Source organism: Conger conger, chromosome 8 (genome assembly GCF_963514075.1).
Source record: "Conger conger chromosome 8, fConCon1.1, whole genome shotgun sequence".
NCBI classification, from domain to species: domain Eukaryota; kingdom Metazoa; phylum Chordata; class Actinopteri; order Anguilliformes; family Congridae; genus Conger; species Conger conger.
Genome location: NC_083767.1, coordinates 61,529,275 through 61,548,474, shown reverse-complemented (window position 1 = coordinate 61,548,474; position 19,200 = coordinate 61,529,275). Strand labels below are relative to the sequence as shown.

The 19,200-nt window shown below is 46.0% G+C and overlaps 1 protein-coding gene across 1 annotated transcript in view; it reads right to left on the bottom strand.

Annotated features, from left to right (window-relative positions):
* LOC133134551 (xylosyl- and glucuronyltransferase LARGE1-like) overlaps positions 1 to 19,200 on the bottom strand; it is a 74,860-nt gene that overhangs the window by 29,120 nt on the left and 26,540 nt on the right. Inside the window, exons 3-5 of the mRNA XM_061250751.1 lie at positions 17,904 to 17,986; positions 12,250 to 12,373; positions 10,450 to 10,621 (exon numbers count right to left, since the gene is read on the bottom strand). Coding sequence (XP_061106735.1) covers positions 10,450 to 10,621; positions 12,250 to 12,373; positions 17,904 to 17,986 — 379 coding nt within the window. The remainder of the gene's footprint in view (positions 1 to 10,449; positions 10,622 to 12,249; positions 12,374 to 17,903; positions 17,987 to 19,200) is intronic.

Here is a 19,200-nt window from a genome sequence, read left to right as displayed (position 1 = left end):
GTAACAACAACAATAATTGTGTGCGCGTGTACATCTGTGTGTAATATAAAATTAGAATTTTAAAATCTTTAAAAATTAAAGAAGCTATTTTAATTGCCCTGTGTTATCTTATCCAAAAATGTTCTGGTACATATTGAACGTGGTCTCCCAATTCCGTCTCTCTGAGTACGAGACGAACTCACGGCATCAATATTCCATTCAGCTAAAACGTCTTCTGAATCACAAACACTAGGGGCTGGTTTCACAGACACAGATTAAGCCTAGTCCCAAACCCCATTCAATTCTGAATCCATAAAACAGTCTGGATTCACTTTCCCCATTTCAATTTCCTCTTGCACCAACCAAGTCAATATTGGCTATGTGTACATATTAGGTCTATATTGAAACACTGGAATCATGTTCTGCACGAATACACTGTACATCTTACTCTATGGTGGTTCTGGGGGGAGTGATGGAGGGGGGGGGGGGGGAGGGGGGGGTTCTAGATTTGGGTTTGGTTGTGTATTTCCTGGGCATGTGTTGGGTCTTGTGACCATGGATGAGTGAGTTTGTGTGTTTGTATGTCAGTTTGAGCGCTTGTTTTCTGCAGGCCGTAGTTTTCACAATCTACTGTACTTCAAGGGTAAACAAAAAAAGAAAAGGTTTGAAATAAGCTGCATGTCTGGCTTGATTAAGGGCTGCCAGTGCTTAACTGTAATATCATACAGCTTTTATAGACCTATTATATGGAGGAGCCCAATGAGGCTTCCAGCACTGTTTTCTTCATCGGAAGGAGTGTGAATTCTATTCTGTTCAATACCAAAATAATTGGCTCACCTCAAAGAGTAAATGGGTTTTAGGAACACATTACCTGAGAATATAGCTGTTATGCTGTTTTTTTCCTTTTACTTTTGAAAGGTCTCACAGAATACAGTCTTACAGGTTCCTAAAGTTTTATTCATACCTGTATAATTATACTGCTTCTATAAAGGTATAGAAACAGTAACAATTTTTGTTGATTTGGCTTTGCAGAAAGGAGGTGATGTAAAAAAGAAAAGAAAAATCAATATGAGCTTAAATTGCAGACTGTCAGCTTTAATTTAAGGGTATTTACATCCATATTGGGTGATCCATGTGGGCAATATAGCCGTTTTTATACATACTGCCCTTGATGACATATAAAACCGTCTAAATGAATCACCACACATGAATAAATCACACAGCAGGGATGGGTGAGGATATGACAGTCACTGTGAGATAATGCTACTGCTGCTAGCAGCAATGACCAGGCGTTTACAATGTTGAGGGAAGAGTTTTTTTGTTCGAATATTGTATTCCGGCGGCACAGATGGTGCAGTGGGTAGCACTGCCGCCTCACAGCAAGGAGGCCCTGGGTTCGAATCCCCGTCGGCCGGGGCCTCTCTGTGCAGAGTTTGCATGTTCTCCCCGTGTCTGCGTGGGTTTCCTCCGGGTACTCCGGTTTCCTCCCACAGTCCAAAGACATGCAGGTTAGGCTGATTGGAGAGTCTAAATTGCCTGTAGGTATGAGTGTGTGAGTGAATGGTGTGTGTGTGCCCTGCGATGGACTGGCAACCTGTCCAGGGTGTATTCCTGCCTTTCGCCCAATGTATGCTGGGATAGGCTTCAGCTCCCCTGCGACCCTGATCAGGATAAGCGGGTTCAGATAATGGATGGATGGATGGATGGATATTGCATTCCAGTTATTAGGTGCCGCTTTTATCCAAAGTGACTTACAGTTGATTAGACTACGCAGGGACCAATCCTCCCCTGGAGCAATGCTGGGTTAAGGGCCTAACAAGTGTGCGGGTCTTATTGTGGCCACACTGGGGCTTGAGGCACCAACCTTCCGGGTCCCAGTCCAGGAGCCTAACTGCCATGCTGCTGCTCCTACACATCTCCCGCGCGTCTCACAAAGGTGTGAGGTGTAAGTGATTAGTGCGTTTTTACACGAGCAGCGCTGTTTATTCTGGGCGCTTCAGACATGGGGAACGACCTCCAGCCGTTCAGAGAGCCAGCTGGCCTGTACGCCCAGTTACAGAGCCACAGGAATCAGTCAGAATGCGAGAACACCAGCCCAATAACCGACCCAAATAACACACAAACCGGTCCGCAAACAAACAACGGTGCCGATACAACCAGAATCCGAAGATCAGAAGACAGACTCTGTCATGCGCATTTGTCTTTCCTCTCTGGACAAGTTGTGTCCGCGTGTGATTCATACAGTGCGGTCTGACGCGTGTGTGATTCATACAGTGCGGTCCGAGTTTAGCCACAGAGGGCAGAGCAGGTTATGTTTAAGGAGGGTGATTTGAAAGTCACGCCACTTTACGGTCCGGGGATAAAAGTCGAGACACTACGGGCTGTCTCGCTCTCATCGTCACCATTGGTTCACCCCGAAGCCCTCTGGAGCCGGGCCGGGGCCCGTGATTGGCTGATAATGTTAACAGGGCGAGTGTGATTAATCTCCCACACTCGGAGCGCAGGACCCCAGCGGAGGAGCGAATCCCACGCGCTCGTATTAATCACATTTTGGGGGAAAGTAAAAGGTCTGGCATTATTAAACCCTGCCAGGAATCCAACCTGCAGCTTATGGGGATTGATGGTTTTCAATTTCCAGCGCATAAATTACATTTTCCTAAGGTTACTCCATTGTCAACAGCTCTCCGAGGAAGAGAGGCAGATACATGATTTGATTCATTATGCGCAGAAAAAAACCCCAACCGCGTTCAGCTCGCTGCCGTGACGAGAGACACGTTTGTCTCACATAAAAATGAATAGATAATGGCATAACTGTGCTGGGTTCAAGCATGAAGAATATTCCTGACCATGATCCTCTCAGCTGCTAAGGAGCTGAAATGCGTCCAGCGCGTGGTATCTGTGGCCAGTGGCAACGTAGCATTGTGCAATTTGTCACAGCTTTTGATTGGACAGTTCATCACATTCAGCCCTTCTCAACGGTCTTTTTGGCATTTTGTTAGCAGTGATATTGATCTCTCATGAGTTCACATTGATTACTCATGGGTTCATATTGATCTGATGAGATCAATGTTACTGCCAGCCAAAAAGATGATGCACAAATAGATACACAATTATATCTGTATGTAATGTATCAAACGTTGCTAAATTCCTTTTTTATTTAATGTCCATCAAAACTGGAGGTTAAATAGAATAATGTGGAAGAAAAATCAAGACAGTCATTCATCTTTGTAGCGCTTACCCTGAAACGTTATGCATCACTGATGTAAAATTAACTCTTCAGTTTTTATCCCATGCAACTAACTTCACAAATAATTAAACTTCATATGATTTGTGAAATTACGTTTTTCATTTTACTGCAGAAGTTCAGCTGGAATACTTTGGACAAAACTAAAGCTGTTTATCCTTGTCATCAACATAAAAATAAAAAATGCAATGAAACAGTGTCGGGTAGATTCCATTAATATTCATTAACAATTTATGATTTCACATTGATTCAGTCTAATTAATATTAATGCCCTAGGCCTGTCAGCGCATTTTTACTGAAGACGGGGGGGACTGTGTGCACGTTCGTTTTATTGGACAACGTTATTGTCACTGCGGTCCAGTCAGCTGTGTTTACTTCATCCCAGCTATCAGACACGCGTTTGTTGCTTCAGTGAGGAGGGAAATGGGGGTTCTGTACTTCCTCTACCCCACCAGGAGCATCACTTGGTGGATCATTACGATGCGCAGGGTGTTTACACATGAAAGGGATCAGCGCGACGGAGGCCGAAGGAAATGTCAAGATTACAGAACAACAACAAGACGAGGGGAGCGAGTTCTTGTTTCATAAATTTATGCATAAGCCTTGTGAGTGTGTGACATATAATCCACACTCTCCTCTAATCACTGCCATCAGCGACTGTAAACCAGCAGAAGCACACTTATGGTATATCTGTAAAGGTATTATATAATAATGTAATGCAGTACAAGCTGGGAATACATCCAAACAGCCCCCTCACTTAGAGTCATGAACGAACATAACACGCACAACGCACACCTGAACACAACATAGACAGAGAAGAGCCTGAACTCAACACACATAGACTCACACAAGAACCTGAACACCATACACACACAGAAGTAGTTCCAGGCACCACGACACAATCAGCAAAATGCAGACAGGTGACAAAACCAGCCACCTGTCCTCCATCACAGCTGCAGTAATGTATACAGAGGCTGGGGTTCATTTCTCCCCCTATCAGAAAGAGAGAGAGGGAGAGAGGGGGGAGAGGGGGAGAGAGAGGGGGGCGAAGGAGAGAGGGAGAGAGGGGGAGAGGGAGAGAGAGAGAGAGAGGGGGAGAGAGAGAGGGGGAGAGAGAGAGGGGGAGAGAGGGGGAGAGGGAGAGAGAGGGGAGAGGGGGAGAGGGGGAGAGAGGGGGGGAGAGAGAGGGAGAGGGAGGGGGAGAGGGAGAGGGGGAGAGAGAGAGGGAGAGAGAGGGAGAGAGAGGGGGAGAGAGGGGGAGAGAGGGAGAGAGAGAGGGGGGAGAGGGGGGGGAGAGAGAGGGAGAGGGGGGGAGAGAGAGAGGGGAGAGAGAGAGGGGAGAGAGAGAGAGGGAGAGAGAGGGGGAGAGAGGGGGAGAGAGGGGGAGAGAGAGGGAGAGAGAGAGGGGGAGAGAGAGGGGGGAGAGGGAAAGAGAGGGAGAGAGAGGGGGGGAGAGAGAGAGAGGGGAGAGAGAGAGAGAGAGGGAGAGAGGGGGAGAGGGAGAGAGGGGAGAGAGAGGGAGAGAGAGAGAGGGGAGAGAGGGGGAGAGAGAGAGAGGGGGAGATAGAGAGGGAGAGAGAGGGGGAGAGAGGGAGAGAGAGAGGGGGAGAGGGAGAGAGAGAGAGAGGGGGAGATAGAGAGGGAGAGAGAGAGAGAGAGGGGGAGATAGAGAGAGAGAGGGAAAGAGAGGGAGAGAGAGGGGGGGAGAGAGAGAGGGGAGAGAGAGAGGGAGAGAGAGAGGGGGAGAGAGGGAGAGAGAGAGAGGGGGAGAGAGAGGGGGAGATAGAGAGAGAGAGGGAAAGAGGGAGAGAGAGGGGGGGAGAGAGAGAGAGGGGAGAGAGGGAGAGAGAGAGAGAGGGAGAGAGAGAGGGGGAGGGAGGGAGAGAGAGGGGGAGGGAGGGAGAGAGAGAGAGAGCAGTGTGTCTGTCCCCAGTAAATAATGAAACCGCACACGCTCCTCGTGAGAGCAGCCGTGGTTACCGCGGTTACGCAGGAGGACAGCCCGCCACACCCCCCCCATCGTTCATCCCCACCGAACGCTGGCCTGACACCGCTCTGCTCACTCCCCCAAATCAATACTCATCTGTGTGCTGCACGTTCTCCTCCAGCTCTGCTGGAAAACGTCCGTCAGACGCGTGTGTGAACCTGCACATTAAACTGCTCTAAACACGTCTGTCACACGCGTGTGTGAACCTGCACATTAAACTGCTCTAAACACGTCTGTCACACGCGTGTGTGAACCTGCACATTAAACTGCTCTAAACACGTCTGTCACACGCGTGTGTAAACCTGCACATTAAACTGCTCTAAACACGTCTGTCACACGCGTGTGTAAACCTGCACATTAAACTGCTCTAAACACGTCTGTCACACGCGTGTGTAAACCTGCACATTAAACTGCTCTAAACACGTCTGTCACACGCGTGTGTAAACCTGCACATTAAACTGCTCTAAACACGTCTGTCACACGCGTGTGTAAACCTGCACATTAAACTGCTCTAAACACGTCTGTCACACGCGTGTGTAAACCTGCACATTAAACTGCTCTAAACACGTCTGTCACACGCGTGTGTGAACCTGCACATTAAACTGATCTAAACACGTCTGTCACACGTGAACCTGTGTGTGAACCTGCACATTAAACCTGCTCTAAACACGTCTGTCACACGCGTGTGTGAACCTGCACATTAAACTGCTCTAAACACGTCTGTCACACGTGAACCTGTGTGTGAACCTGCACATTAAACCTGCTCTAAACACGTCTGTCACACGCGTGTGTGAACCTGCACATTAAACTGATCTAAACACGTCTGTCACACGCATGTGTGAACCTGCACATTAAACTGCTCTAAACACGTCTGTCACACGTGAACCTGTGTGTGAACCTGCACATTAAACCTGCTCTCTAAACGCTGGGTTTGGAGCAGCTCACACATTTCTTCACTCTGGGGCCAATGAGAATGAGCAAACAAACAAACAAACAAACAAACAAACAAAAACTGCCGGAGTGGGGAAGCAGCCGCCGAAGATGATGGTACACAGCCTCCTTCCACAGACACCAGAGTCACACAAATAGTTCCCGAAACACCGGCAGTCTGAAGCGGAAACGTCCTCAACCCTGTTCTGGCAGGACAACGGAAGGAGATTCAGAGCTCCGACCAAAAAAAAAAAAAAAATCTAGAAAAAATGAAATATTCATGAAAAACGGCCATTTCTTTGCAGAGACTTCAAACTTGGTGCAGTGAGATTCTCCATCATACTCTGACATCACCAGAGGGAGTGTTATAACACCTGCAACACTCTCTCATTTCTGGTCTAACCGCCATAAACGAATCCTGAGAAACTTATAAGGTCGCTCTCCCAAATGACTCAGATTTGGGGCAGATTGGCCATGTGGGGTTACCAGTCCATTCACACGGGAACATTTAATTTACATCCCTCTCTTTACAGTCAATGACCCATGATGTCAGCAATACCGGATTTCATGCCATTTTAAAAACATTGAAACACAGTTTGAACCCATGTTCTCCTAAATAAATGATTGATCGGCTCACTTAATGATTGTTATCATATCTCTTTAAAATTCTCTAATTACAAATTATTACGGTGTGCCTAGGCAAATGTAAAAGTATGATGCATAAGGGGCTAATCCAAATGCAGTAGCAGTATGGATTTCAATTTAAAAAACAAACTAAGCTCATCGACTTACAGTGAGACAAAGCAATTTGACAAATATCGTCCTGATAGAACCCGTAAAAGCTCTCATAAACAGGTCTCATGGGAGTGTTACGATGAAGAGTCTGGCCACTCTGAAACCAAATTAGGCATTTCCCCTCAAACACAAGATGGCTTCCAAAATCAACATATGGTTCATGGTTTTGCTCATCTTTGATAAGACATGGGGTTATAAGCACCACGAATACCGTGTGTTCATCATACAAGAGCTTACAGAAAGGTCTTTTTGCTTTTCTAGAGAGTTACACCTACTGTCCTTTTGGTTCGAGTGCACGTTTAACCTGGGTTTAACCTGGGTTTAGCCTGGGTTCCATGGACTAGACTGAAGTTATGCCACTGATCGCCAGTCAGCATAGTCAGTCACCAATATGTCTCCTGCACATACTAAATTACAAGAAACACATGGTCAAAGATATGCATCTGTACGAGCAATGTATTAATAGCGTATTCATCTTTCAGTTATTACAGTAGAGCCTCATGATAGTATATACATTTTAACAATGTGTTTGTTTTTCTTTTTTTCCAATAAATAATATGAATTCTCTGTTTATTATTGGTTAGCACATGAGCAAGCTTAACACAAAAACAAATGTTCTACCAGCTCAGATTGCATCACCTAGGCATACCCTTGAGACAATGTGTCAAAAAAAAAAACAATTTCAGAAAAACTGAGCAGAACACAATTGCCTATTATGAACAGAGAAAGATGTCGGCAGAAATAGATCAATCGAAATAGACCAACTGGGAGAATTAATAATTGTGGGACTGAAGCATTTCTGGTAAAATTATTATTATTGACTGTCACACTGGAGCACTTATGGCCATGCAATCTATATGAAAATGAAGGAGCAGAGATAAAAAACTAACGAAGAAAATACAAAACCCAAGTTCAAGGCTTTACCGTGTGGCTGTGTGATGCTCTGACTTTGCTGGCCATTGTAGGTCTGTGGGAGACCCTCAAAAGTGCCAAACTGTTACCGGTGTGTAGGTATAATCGGCCAGTCCGTGATTTAACAAACACCTTTCCTGTCATCCCAAAACAGTTGTTATATTCCACAGCCGACTATGTGACATGAAGCCTTCAGTTTGCAGTGCAATTCTCATCTTCCAGCTGCTGCCTAAAACAAACGGGTACATCTGTCCTGTGAACAACTACAGCGCATCTGGCCCAAGCTCATATCTCACTCGGAAAAATAACATTACACGACAGGTGCTGGATGAAGGCATGGAATATGAAGTCATTGAAGTGGGCATTGGGCCATCATGTGATATCAGAAAACTGAAAAGGCCATTCCATGTGGATTAATATGGCACTAGATGTATAACTTTAGTTATCCCCATGGGAAATGCATTTGCCACCACATCATCGCATACACAAACAATGCAAACATTACATTCCCAATACAGCCCATCAAACCAGCTCTGTGTGTCTTTAGGTGTGCCAGACGTGCACTCGCCCATTGAGAACATGGTGAAGGACAACCATCACCACATTTCTGCACTACTGGGGGGGGGTCTACTGTGCCCGGCCACCGAACTGTCATGTACTGTTCTCCACCAACTGTCCTTCATGTGAAACACTCATTACATTACATTGCAGTTATTTAGCTGATGCCTTTATTCAAAGCGACTTACAGTTGATTAGACTAAGCAGGGGACGATCCCCCTTGGTGCAATGTGGGGTGAAGGACGCAACAGCTGTGTGGATCTGATCTTATTGTGGCCACACCGGGGCTTGAACCAGCAACCTTCCGGGTCCCAGTCATGTAACTTAGGCACTAGGCTACAGGGCTGCCCCAGGATACTGTATATTCCGCGGATTCTGAGGCTCTCACCTGCTCACCTGTTCAGTCATGAACCTCAGAACAGTGCATGGCCACCACCACACACATCCAGCCACAGTCGACCCTTCTCCAGGATGGCTTTGCCTCACATCCACCGACGAGACTGTTTTTTTTTTTTTAAGCCCCCAGTTCACCGCTGAAGCTTCCTGCCAAATATAGCCCAATAATCACCCTTCTTACAAAGTGCCTGAGGTCTCATCTTCTAAATATGCTTGCCAAAATTATGGGCAAATAGGCCTGCCTAGAATTGATGTACATGGCCTGGAGCATGCTGGCATGATAACTGCTTCGTTAACTCGGCCATATGGTCTGAAGTTTGTGTAGCTGTTTGCACTTTTGGCAAGTTCAAATGTGTTGTGGAGTTGAGCGTACGCACAGATTGCACACCAATGCGCAGTTGATAAACCAGGCCCTCAGTGACATTTCTGTCATAAGACCGCATTACCCGCCGACATTACCAACCACCAAGAAAAATCTAAAGGTTCTGCTTTCTATAACAAATCACTATGACAGGTTGAATGCGGTGATACTGTATGGTAACTCCATACATATACACTTTCATGACACCTCACTCCCTACAGGAAACCCGCCACCTAGTGACGGGCGCGAAACTGTCCGCGCTGCAGCCCAGCTAACACAAAAGTGTTCTCACAATGTTACTGGAACGTTTGGTCAATGTTCTAGCGTCGCCACTACATGGCAGCAACATCGTGAGAATGCTTTATTTTATTTTATTTTTCGTACTTGGCTGTCCTATCAGAAGTGGCCGGTGCCTCCTTTTGCGCGATTGGCTGTCCTATCCAGCTTTACAGAAGCCTATAAAAAACCAGGAAGTGGCTCAGTTGTTAGCGGAATGCGCTAGGAGCTCATGCTCAAGTCTTAAAATACTGACATGGCAGGTTAATTCCTGTGGTTCTTGTCATCAGCGGACAGAAAACTGGACTGCAGAGGAGTGAGGCTCCGGGTGGACGGGGGGTTTAAGCCAATTCCTCCACACCAGCTCTCACTGCGGCCTACAACGCATCGCGGGGCGAATACCTACGAGCTGTAACCGATCAGGGGCTCCCAAGAGCAACTGCAGTGCTCCGCCCTGAAGCATCATGGGAGCAGGCGTAACCGCCATTCTAAATTCATGCATTCATTCATTAATTTGTCCATTAATTCATTCATTCATCTTTCATTTCATTTCACTGAGCACGAATCCGCATTTACACTGGTATCGAGTCACAGACATTAAAACAGTGCAATAAAATAGCCTTTAAAATGGAAAACATTTAGTGTAAAAGGAATTACATTACAACGTAATGTAATGTAATGAATTAGAAGTTAATAAGTGCAGTAGGAATAAAAAAATACGCTCTGACTTTACAAGCTCGGAGATCCAAGATTTGAACTGGTGGAGCAGCGGTGAGTTTAGGTTTAAGGCGTTTTACATCTCGTTCACAGAAACTGACGGGCATTTTTCCGTCAAGCCCAGTGCTCAGTGGTCATACATGCAGGCTCAGCCTATTTTGACAATGAGTGACCAAGTTAATGGACCTGATTAAAAAGGGACAAGATATATGGTGGTGTTTTATGAATAAAAAAACTACAAACGGGGGGTGGGGGAAATGGCCGTAACCGTGGACGACAGGAGGCGGGACCGACCTTTGAACTTGTGGAAGACGGCCCACAGCTCGGCGATGTCGGTGGCGAAGGTGATGTCGGTGTCCAGGACGATGACCCGCTGCAGGTCCGGGGGGAGGGTCTTGGTCAGCACCAGCTTCATCAGCCCGTAGATCCCGGAGTAGTGCTTATTGGGGATCCAGGACACCTCCGACTGTAACAGGGGAAATTGTTACATATATATATATATATATATATATATATATACACGCGGGGGGCAGTTTGGGTATTGTAAGGGTTAATTTCTTAATTGGTTCTTAATTGACAATGTGCGTTAACATGAAGACAATCACGTGGTTAAAAATAACCTTTTATTTTTAATCCTTATGACTATTAGACCACTTTCTGAATTAAGTGCTTACTAGGAGCCTTTCCCTGTCTCTCTCCCAGCAGACAGACAGCCTTTGACCTTAATGTCTCTGCTTCTTCTGGAAGGGGGTAGCTCCCACATTCCGGTCTTACAGCAAGGTCAACAAGGGGTAATCAGAAGACAAAATACTGACAAATGTTTGTGGCCAGCTTCATGTCTTTTTGTTTTGGCAAAGCCCTCCCTTCTGGAAAAGTGTGTTTTTACTAGGATCTGTTTCATCAGACGATGGTCATCTGAGAAATGTTAAAAAGGGTAATTTTCCATAAAAGTATTTATTAGACTTACTAAGTCACCTGCTCTTGGAATAAAGACACTTGGCTCGAGCGCACCAGCGGTTCATTCTAAACTGCATGTGCAAACTGGATAACTTGATCGTAACCACACACATTCATTGCATTGCTAACAAATAAACATAATTTACCGTTAATAGCTCAAACGTCTCTCAAAGTTGCTCTCCTTCGAGGAAAGCCAATGGTGGCAATATGCTTGGATGATAGCTATACCATGAGTTCAAAAAACAGTGAACAGGTTGTTTCCACCCTGGAGGCTGATTGACTGACACCACGTTCTACCAGTGAGTATGGGTGCCGGCCTTCTTGTGTGTGTCTTAGAGGTTTGCCCCAAAATTCCCCATTGACTCTCACTTGAACACATCAACCCAGCTGAGGCCCCATTCATTGTTGTACGATAGCTTTCCCCAGTCATCGTCAATGCCGCCCCCTAGTGTCGCATAGTCAACGTTACAGTGTGACTAACCGACCAACACGACCGATCCATAGTCCCCCCTTTGGCGGGGGGCAGTAAAGTACAGCAGTAGTCTTTAGGGCAGTTAGGGGCCATAGGGCAGGGCTGACCTTGAGGCGGGGGGCAGTAAAGTACAGCAGTAATCTTTAGGGCAGTTAGGGGCCATAGGGCAGTAAAGTACAGCAGTAGTCTTTAGGGCAGTTAGGGGCCATAGGGCAGTAAAGTACAGCAGTAGTCTTTAGGGCAGTTAGGGGCCAGAGGGCAGGGCTGACCTTGAGGCGGGGGGCAGTAAAGTACAGCAGTAATCTTTAGGGCAGTTAGGGGCCATAGGGCAGTAAAGTACAGCAGTAGTCTTTAGGGCAGTTAGGGGCCAGAGGGCAGGGCTGACCTTGAGGCGGGGGGCAGTAAAGTACAGCAGTAGTCTTTAGGGCAGTTAGGGGCCATAGGGCAGGGCTGACCTTGAGGCGGGGGGCAGTAAAGTACAGCAGTAGTCTTTAGGGCAGTTAGGGGCCAGAGGGCAGGGCTGACCTTGAGGCGGGGGGCAGTAAAGTACAGCAGTAGTCTTTAGGGCAGTTAGGGGCCATAGGGCAGGGCTGACCTTGAGGCGGGGGGCAGTAAAGTACAGCAGTAGTCTTTAGGGCAGTTAGGGGCCAGACAGCAGGGCTGACCTTGAGCTCGTCAGCGTCGTAGAAGTCCACCCGCACCGCGGGAACCATCCAGGTGTGGAACAGCGAGGCCAGGATCTGCTGGGCGATGGCATCCGTGATGAAGTGGAAGTGCAGAGGGTTCCGCCTGCAAGATGGAGACCAAGTCAAGGCTTCCCTGTCTCCGATTGCAACTTTTCCATCATTGATGGCAACTTTTCCATCTCTGACGGCAACTTTTCTATCTCTGGCGGAAACTTTCCCCTCTCTGACGGCAACTTTCCCCTGTCTGATGGCAACTTTCCCCATCTCTTAAATGTGATTTGTTTTTCACAAGACGCCATTTTCAAGGTGTCATATCTCAAAAACGAAACATTTTCACCGTCCATTTTTTTTCTATGAAAGTCTTACGATAGACCATTCAAAAAAAAAAAAAAAATTCTAATACATCAGGTGATTAACAAGGAAGATATAGCTCCTGAAAAATGCAATTAAGTTAATTTAGGCATAAATGGGGTGTTAGAAGTGTGCCACCACCCTGAACTTCGGATATGTTGACTTTCATGACAGAGGTATAGGTATCAGATCTCAGTGGCAGAGGGGCTCTGCAAGCAAGGGGCAAGTCATTTTCATGACCGCTGATTGTTCTACTGGGCTTGATAACATTCATGTTTGTGAGAAAAATTCATTCTGATTACATTCAGACTAGTTAATAGGTGATTAAATGCATTTACTTTCCTTATGTACTGGGGCTTTTTGGACAAAGTTACCCCTTATAAGACAAAGTCGTTTATAAATGACAATTACCTAAAAAGGTTAAACTTGAAAAAAGTTATTGTATAATTGATGTTAAGTTGAAATAGAACTAAAAACACACAAATACATTTTTTTAAGTGTTATTTTGTAATGTGTAATGTCGTAATGTGATGTCATAATGTGTACCATAGAGGGTTAACATGAATTCCAGAGAGAAACTTTGTTCAAACTGGAGGGAATGCCGCTGGCTGTATTAAGGAAACTGCAGGTACTTAAGGAGAATTGTGGTTTTCATTTCCCTGAGCCAATAATCGAACCCAACAGTCAACTCTGTGCCAGGAACGTCCAGACATTATTCCCGCATTAACCCTAACCCTAACCCCCGTAATGTCTCACCCTGTCTTTCAGAAAGCCAAATCAATGACTTAGGTCCAGTGGAAACTCCCGCCACAAACCACAACAGCCTTTGCAAGACAGACATTTCACAGAGCGTACGCAAACACGTAAAAACCTGCCATCAGGAAAACAGCCGTAATCTGCATTAATCCAGCACAGCAGACAAAATGTCCGCCCGTCGGGCTAACGCTGGCATATATTCAGATAAGGTTTCTGGGTCACTGCACTGGAGCCCGTCTGTGTAAAAACGTTCATTTTCTCAGTCAGCAGCAAAGCTGATACATACTGCATGGCACTCGACCACCCCCGCAAGGCATTAAATCACACGGCCAAACGCGGCATACGTTCAGGATTAGGTCAAACGCGGCATACGTTCAGGATTAGATCAAACACGGCATACGTTCAGGATTAGATCAAACGCGGCACACTTTCGGGATTAGATCACACGCGGCATACGTTCAGGATTAGATCAAACGCGGCATACGTTCAGGATTAGATCAAACGCGGCATGAGTTCAGGATTAGATCAAACGCGGCATACGTTCAGGATTAGATCAAACGCGGCATGAGTTCAGGATTAGATCAAACGCGGCATACGTTCAGGATTAGATCAAACGCGGCGTACGTTCAGGATTAGATCAAACGCGGCATACGTTCAGGATTAGATCAAACGCGGCGTACGTTCAGGATTAGATCAAACGCGGCATACGTTCAGGATTAGATCAAACGCGGCATACGTTCAGGATTAGATCAAACGCGGCATACGTTCAGGATTAGATCAAACGCGGCGTACGTTCAGGATTAGATCAAACGCGGCATACGTTCAGGATTAGATCAAACGCGGCATACGTTCAGGATTAGATCAAACGCGGCATACGTTCAGGATTAGATCAAACGCGGCACACTTTCGGGATTAGATCAAACGCAGCACACTTTCGGGATTAGATCAAACGCGGCATACGTTCAGGATTAGATCAAACGCGGCATAAATTCGGGATTAGATCAAACGCGGCATAAATTCGGGATTAGATCAAACGCGGCACACTTTCGGGATTAGATCAAACGCGGCACACTTTCGGGATTAGACACGGCGTCTTCACCGTTCACCGCAGCACTCAGCCTCTGTCAGGTTATCAGAGCGCACGCACTCCTGGGTGACTCATCGCTCACTCAAGCTCCTGCCTTGCAACGCCCCCTTATTCACCCCTCTAACCTGAGAGCCACGAAATGTCACCTGCAATTCAGTTCTATAATTGTACAGCACACTAGTGTTTTTTTTTGTTTTTTTTTGCAACGCTGAACAGAACTGTCTGCGTAATGTCGCAGTCTTCCATTTCTAATTCAGTGCTTTTTCGCTCAGCCTTTTTAAAGCAATGTTTTTGTTCATGGTCCAAAAGGCAGCCCTTTATGTCTGAAATGAAAAGTAAGTTGATAATAGCACATAACAAGCACAAGTGGGTCACCTCTGAAAGGTGAGGACTTGAGCGGGTACTGTTCTCTACGACTTTACAACAATTACCTCCATCACAGAACATATTCCCTCTGTTGAATATGTATTGGTCATGCATCAGACCTGGCTTTATCTGCTCTGCATTGCCGAACGAAGATAAACCTGAAGGGCTCTTCACAGAAGCGTTATACAGCAGGCAAGTGTGCTTCTGATCAGGGAAAAAAACGGAAAATGACTCCAATGTTAAGGCTTCTAAAACTGTTCTATAAGCAAATGAAAAACTCCAGAAACTCTTTTAATAGACACGCACATTTGTGAATTATTCAGGAGGCTGGTTACTAGGTTGCTATGTTTCATGATTATTCCCCAAAAATTCTGAAACATATGAATGCTGACATCCTTCAGAAAAATAAATAACAGTGAAAATTTCAACTACCAGTGGCTCACTGATCACTCTGAGTGAGCTACAGTTCGACTGCAGGGGTACACAAATGCTCACACAGAAACACAAACACACAAACACACTTGCACACACATTCGCACACTCACACTCTCGCACACACACCCCAGACCCCACACTTGCACACTCGCACACACAAACACATACTCCCACACCCCACAATTGCACACACAAACAGACACACACATGCACACTCGCACACACAAACACACACCCAGGTAATACCTTTGTTCTAACGAGGGAGGAAATTGCTAAAAACCTTTAGACAGAACAGCTTTCTGTTCATCCTTATTTATGTTTTTATTTTAAACTCATAAGAGGAAGAAAGTACATTGATAATCAAGGGAACTTCGATGATAAAAGCTGGATGAAGCTGTCTGAGATGAGACTGGTGATTCATGAAATGCACAGAGGGAGAAGCTCTGAGTGTCTCTCAGTCTCTGACTGGGTGTGTGAACCAGGCCTTCCTCCACACTGGCAGAATGACTGCTCATGGGAGACGCTGATGGCAAGGTATTGACCTATTTTGTTGGGGCTCATGTTGGCTTATTCTGAGGCAAAGTGCATTTTGCATAGAGCTAGCCTCACTGCTGGGAGGCAAGCCAATTTAAACAACCAAAGAGGGGACAATAACATTTTAGCGACAACACGAAATTGCATCGCTGCGCTTTTCTCCACTGAATCAGGGAAAATGATGAAAATGTATCGATCTGGGGATCAGTTCATCTCTGATCACCCAGCTGGCAACTTTACCTTCCACATCCGCTCCTAAGCTACTAAAAAAATGAGTCAACATTCTGATGTAAAATTGCAGAAAATACTGTCTTTTGCAGTCACTGTGTACAAGCCGTGGTGTGAAATCCAGCTACGACCAGCTTGAGATTACCAGCTACCAGCTGTTTCAAAACCGAGTTTGAGCCGGTCTGAACTGGTCAACCGCCTACCAGCTCTTTCAAACCTAGCTTGAGTTTTTTTGTTGTTTTTTTTTGCAGGAAGTGCTGCAGATCTGCGGCTGGAAGCCCCATTGGACGGCACGTAAGAGCCCACTGAGGGAGGGACCAGTCTGCAGGTTTTTCCTCATCTCATCTTCAGACGCTCTGTTCCCAAGCCCTGTCACTGGGACACACGCAGGGCTGCTCCATCGCGGCTCGACCCCACCATCCCCGTTCTCATTCCCCATCACTTCTCCAACTCCTGCAACTTCCCCAAGATCCTTTTATTTGGAGCCAGCGTTGCCTGGCAACTGCGTGCAAACAGGCGGCTCATCGGGTTCGGGCAGCCTAGACTCCGGCTAGGCCCTGGAGTCTTCTGGGAGAGCTAATTAACTCTGTGTAACTAAAAATGCCGTTAACCAGCCCACAGAGCAGATGCACCGCACGTATGCTCTTGGAAACAGCAACGCCACCCAGTGACTCAGCCCCGCCTGAAGTGCTGGAACAAAAATGGCCCGGCTTAGCGTTAGCATTAGCATGGAAGATCTTCTGGCCAAGCTGCTTCTGGTAGGAGTGGGATCAATGGGCCAGTGGGGGAAGGGGACTTGTGTACTACAGTACGCACGCCAGTACACAAGTGAGCTACCACAAATTGGGCTGGGCAGATTTGGCTTCTACCACAAACCACTCCAAGTATTTGTCCTCCAACACAGGTGAGTGTGGAATTATTGAGTTTATTCAGGTAGCTGCTATTTTATTAAGGTAACTCAATAGGCCGAGCGGTATAAAGCCATTTAATTTTACAGTGTGTTGACGGAATCAAAGACCATTTTTCATACAGCAGACCGTTCCCCTCAACACATTGCACCTGCTGCAAAATTCCACCTTAACCAGTTTAGGCTGCATTAAGCTGTGGTTTCAACACTTTCAGCCACGGCGGCCAACTTTCAGGGCTGTCTTGGCGTGAGATCAGATACAGCCCTCCGAAATAAATCGTATTTGAGGGTGAGACGCGTTGCCCGCCATCTAAAACATCACAACGTGTTGGTGTGAGATATAGGCAGCCAGTCCACCATTTCTACCCACCATCTTACTTTACCAGCAGAACCAGCTTTTGTTCTGCTCAATCAGTACAAACACCCAGGACAGACAGGTTATATGGGACTCCTCACCCGGATAACTTCTCCGGGTCTAACCCGAAATAAGAGAGGGTGGAGGGCCACTGGGCTCGGGGAAACGGACACTTTAACAGACGGGGGGGAGACCCTGCTCTGAGGAAGATGTCGTTTGACGTGGAAACGCCAGTCTCCCCTGTCCGTTAAACTGTCCGAGTGCGCTCCGGGTCTCAGATTTTAGGCTCATGGTCCAGGTAAGCAACCTCATACCGCTTAAACCACATTAGCATCCCAGCTGGTTTTAGCTGGTTTCAGCTGGTTTTAGCTGGTTTCAGTTGGTTTCAGCTGGTTTTAGCTGGTTTCAGTTGGTTTTAGCTGGTTTTAGCTGGTTTTAGTTGGGTTAAGCTGGTTTTAGCTGGTTTTCTAGCTGGGCTTTTCGGCAGGGCATGTGCAGATGTTGAGAGCCTTTGCAGGAGAATGTGAATGAGATTGGGGGACAGGGCGAGATGAAAGCTGAGGGGTTCTGGTTAGATCGGTCGATGGGATGAGTTGGGGAAGACGGGTGATTACCGGTGAAAGAGGACGGATTTGACCAGCGTCACCACGTCCCTGCTGGCGTTGTATCCGGCACAAACGATGGCCACGTGGATGGTCTGTGGGAGAGGGACACAGAGAAGACATTTCAATCTCCTGTCACCTTATAAAACCACTCAGAGCGGACGTCGTATGAGAATGCTCTTTTTTTCGGATTTGAAAACAAGGCACTGTTCTGTGGAGATTCACACAATGCGTTCCAAAAAAAATATTGTAAATGAGGTGATGTCAACGGGGTAAGAAACGCTTTGCTTGGCAAGTAAAATTAGCTTTAAACAAGATCAAATTTTCTACTTGAGAGAAAAAAAATTGTTCACACTCTGTTACAAAAATAAAATGTGTTAAGCCTTGTTTTCCAGTGTATTGTACTTTCAGTTTAGGTGTAAAACACACAGTTCAGAAGGCGAGTTTATCCGGAGTGCTCTGGACTGGATGCCTAAATGCCATATCCCAGCCACCAACACGGGCAGAACCATTTCTCCATTTCTCCCCACCAGGAGTCTGCTTTACCCGCAGAAAGATTTTTTTTTGGACAGTAGACAGTTTTTTTGGCAGTTTGTTTTTCTTGCCAGTAAAATGCTTTTTATTTTTTGCGAGTAGAATTTACTTCGCCAGTTGAAAGTTTTATTGACCTCAATTGCCGTTTTCTGTGTCGTCTTTCCCAATATTCCCATTCACTGTTCGCTAGTGAAGTCAATCAAACAATCAAAGAAATGTTTTCTGCAACTGACTTACTGTAGTGTTGAATTTAAATCTGCTGTTTTGTTCTTCACAAAGAGTCTGGCAAGTTCAGCAATCACTATAAATAACCAAACTGAGTTTGCAAAGAAGAAGTGCAATGCTTGCATTAACAAAAAAAGTTATTCAAATGTTCACTGAAAACAGACCATTATCTCTGCAGGAAGTGTAATAGAAATAAAAGTGAATTACTCTCAGCACCTTGAGGCATTATTTATTCCCTCATACTAATGTCATTTTTAGTAAGAGTAGGGCAAGTGTTCACAGTTAAGGAGAAATATGGTGCCATACGCAGCCTCACTTCAGATGAGCTGCGTTCAGCACTGGGCACACTGAGAACAAAGGGTCCTTTGGCTTGTCTCCATAGAGGATGTTTTTAAGTTATTTTTGAATCCCTCCATCATAGGTGTGAAGTCAGAAAGCTCCCAGATGAAGCCACCATTTTTTTTTTAGTTAAAAGAACCTTTTAACTGAATAATGCTAATATGTTATGTAGCTGACGCTTTTATCCAAAGTGACTTACAGGTGATTAGAC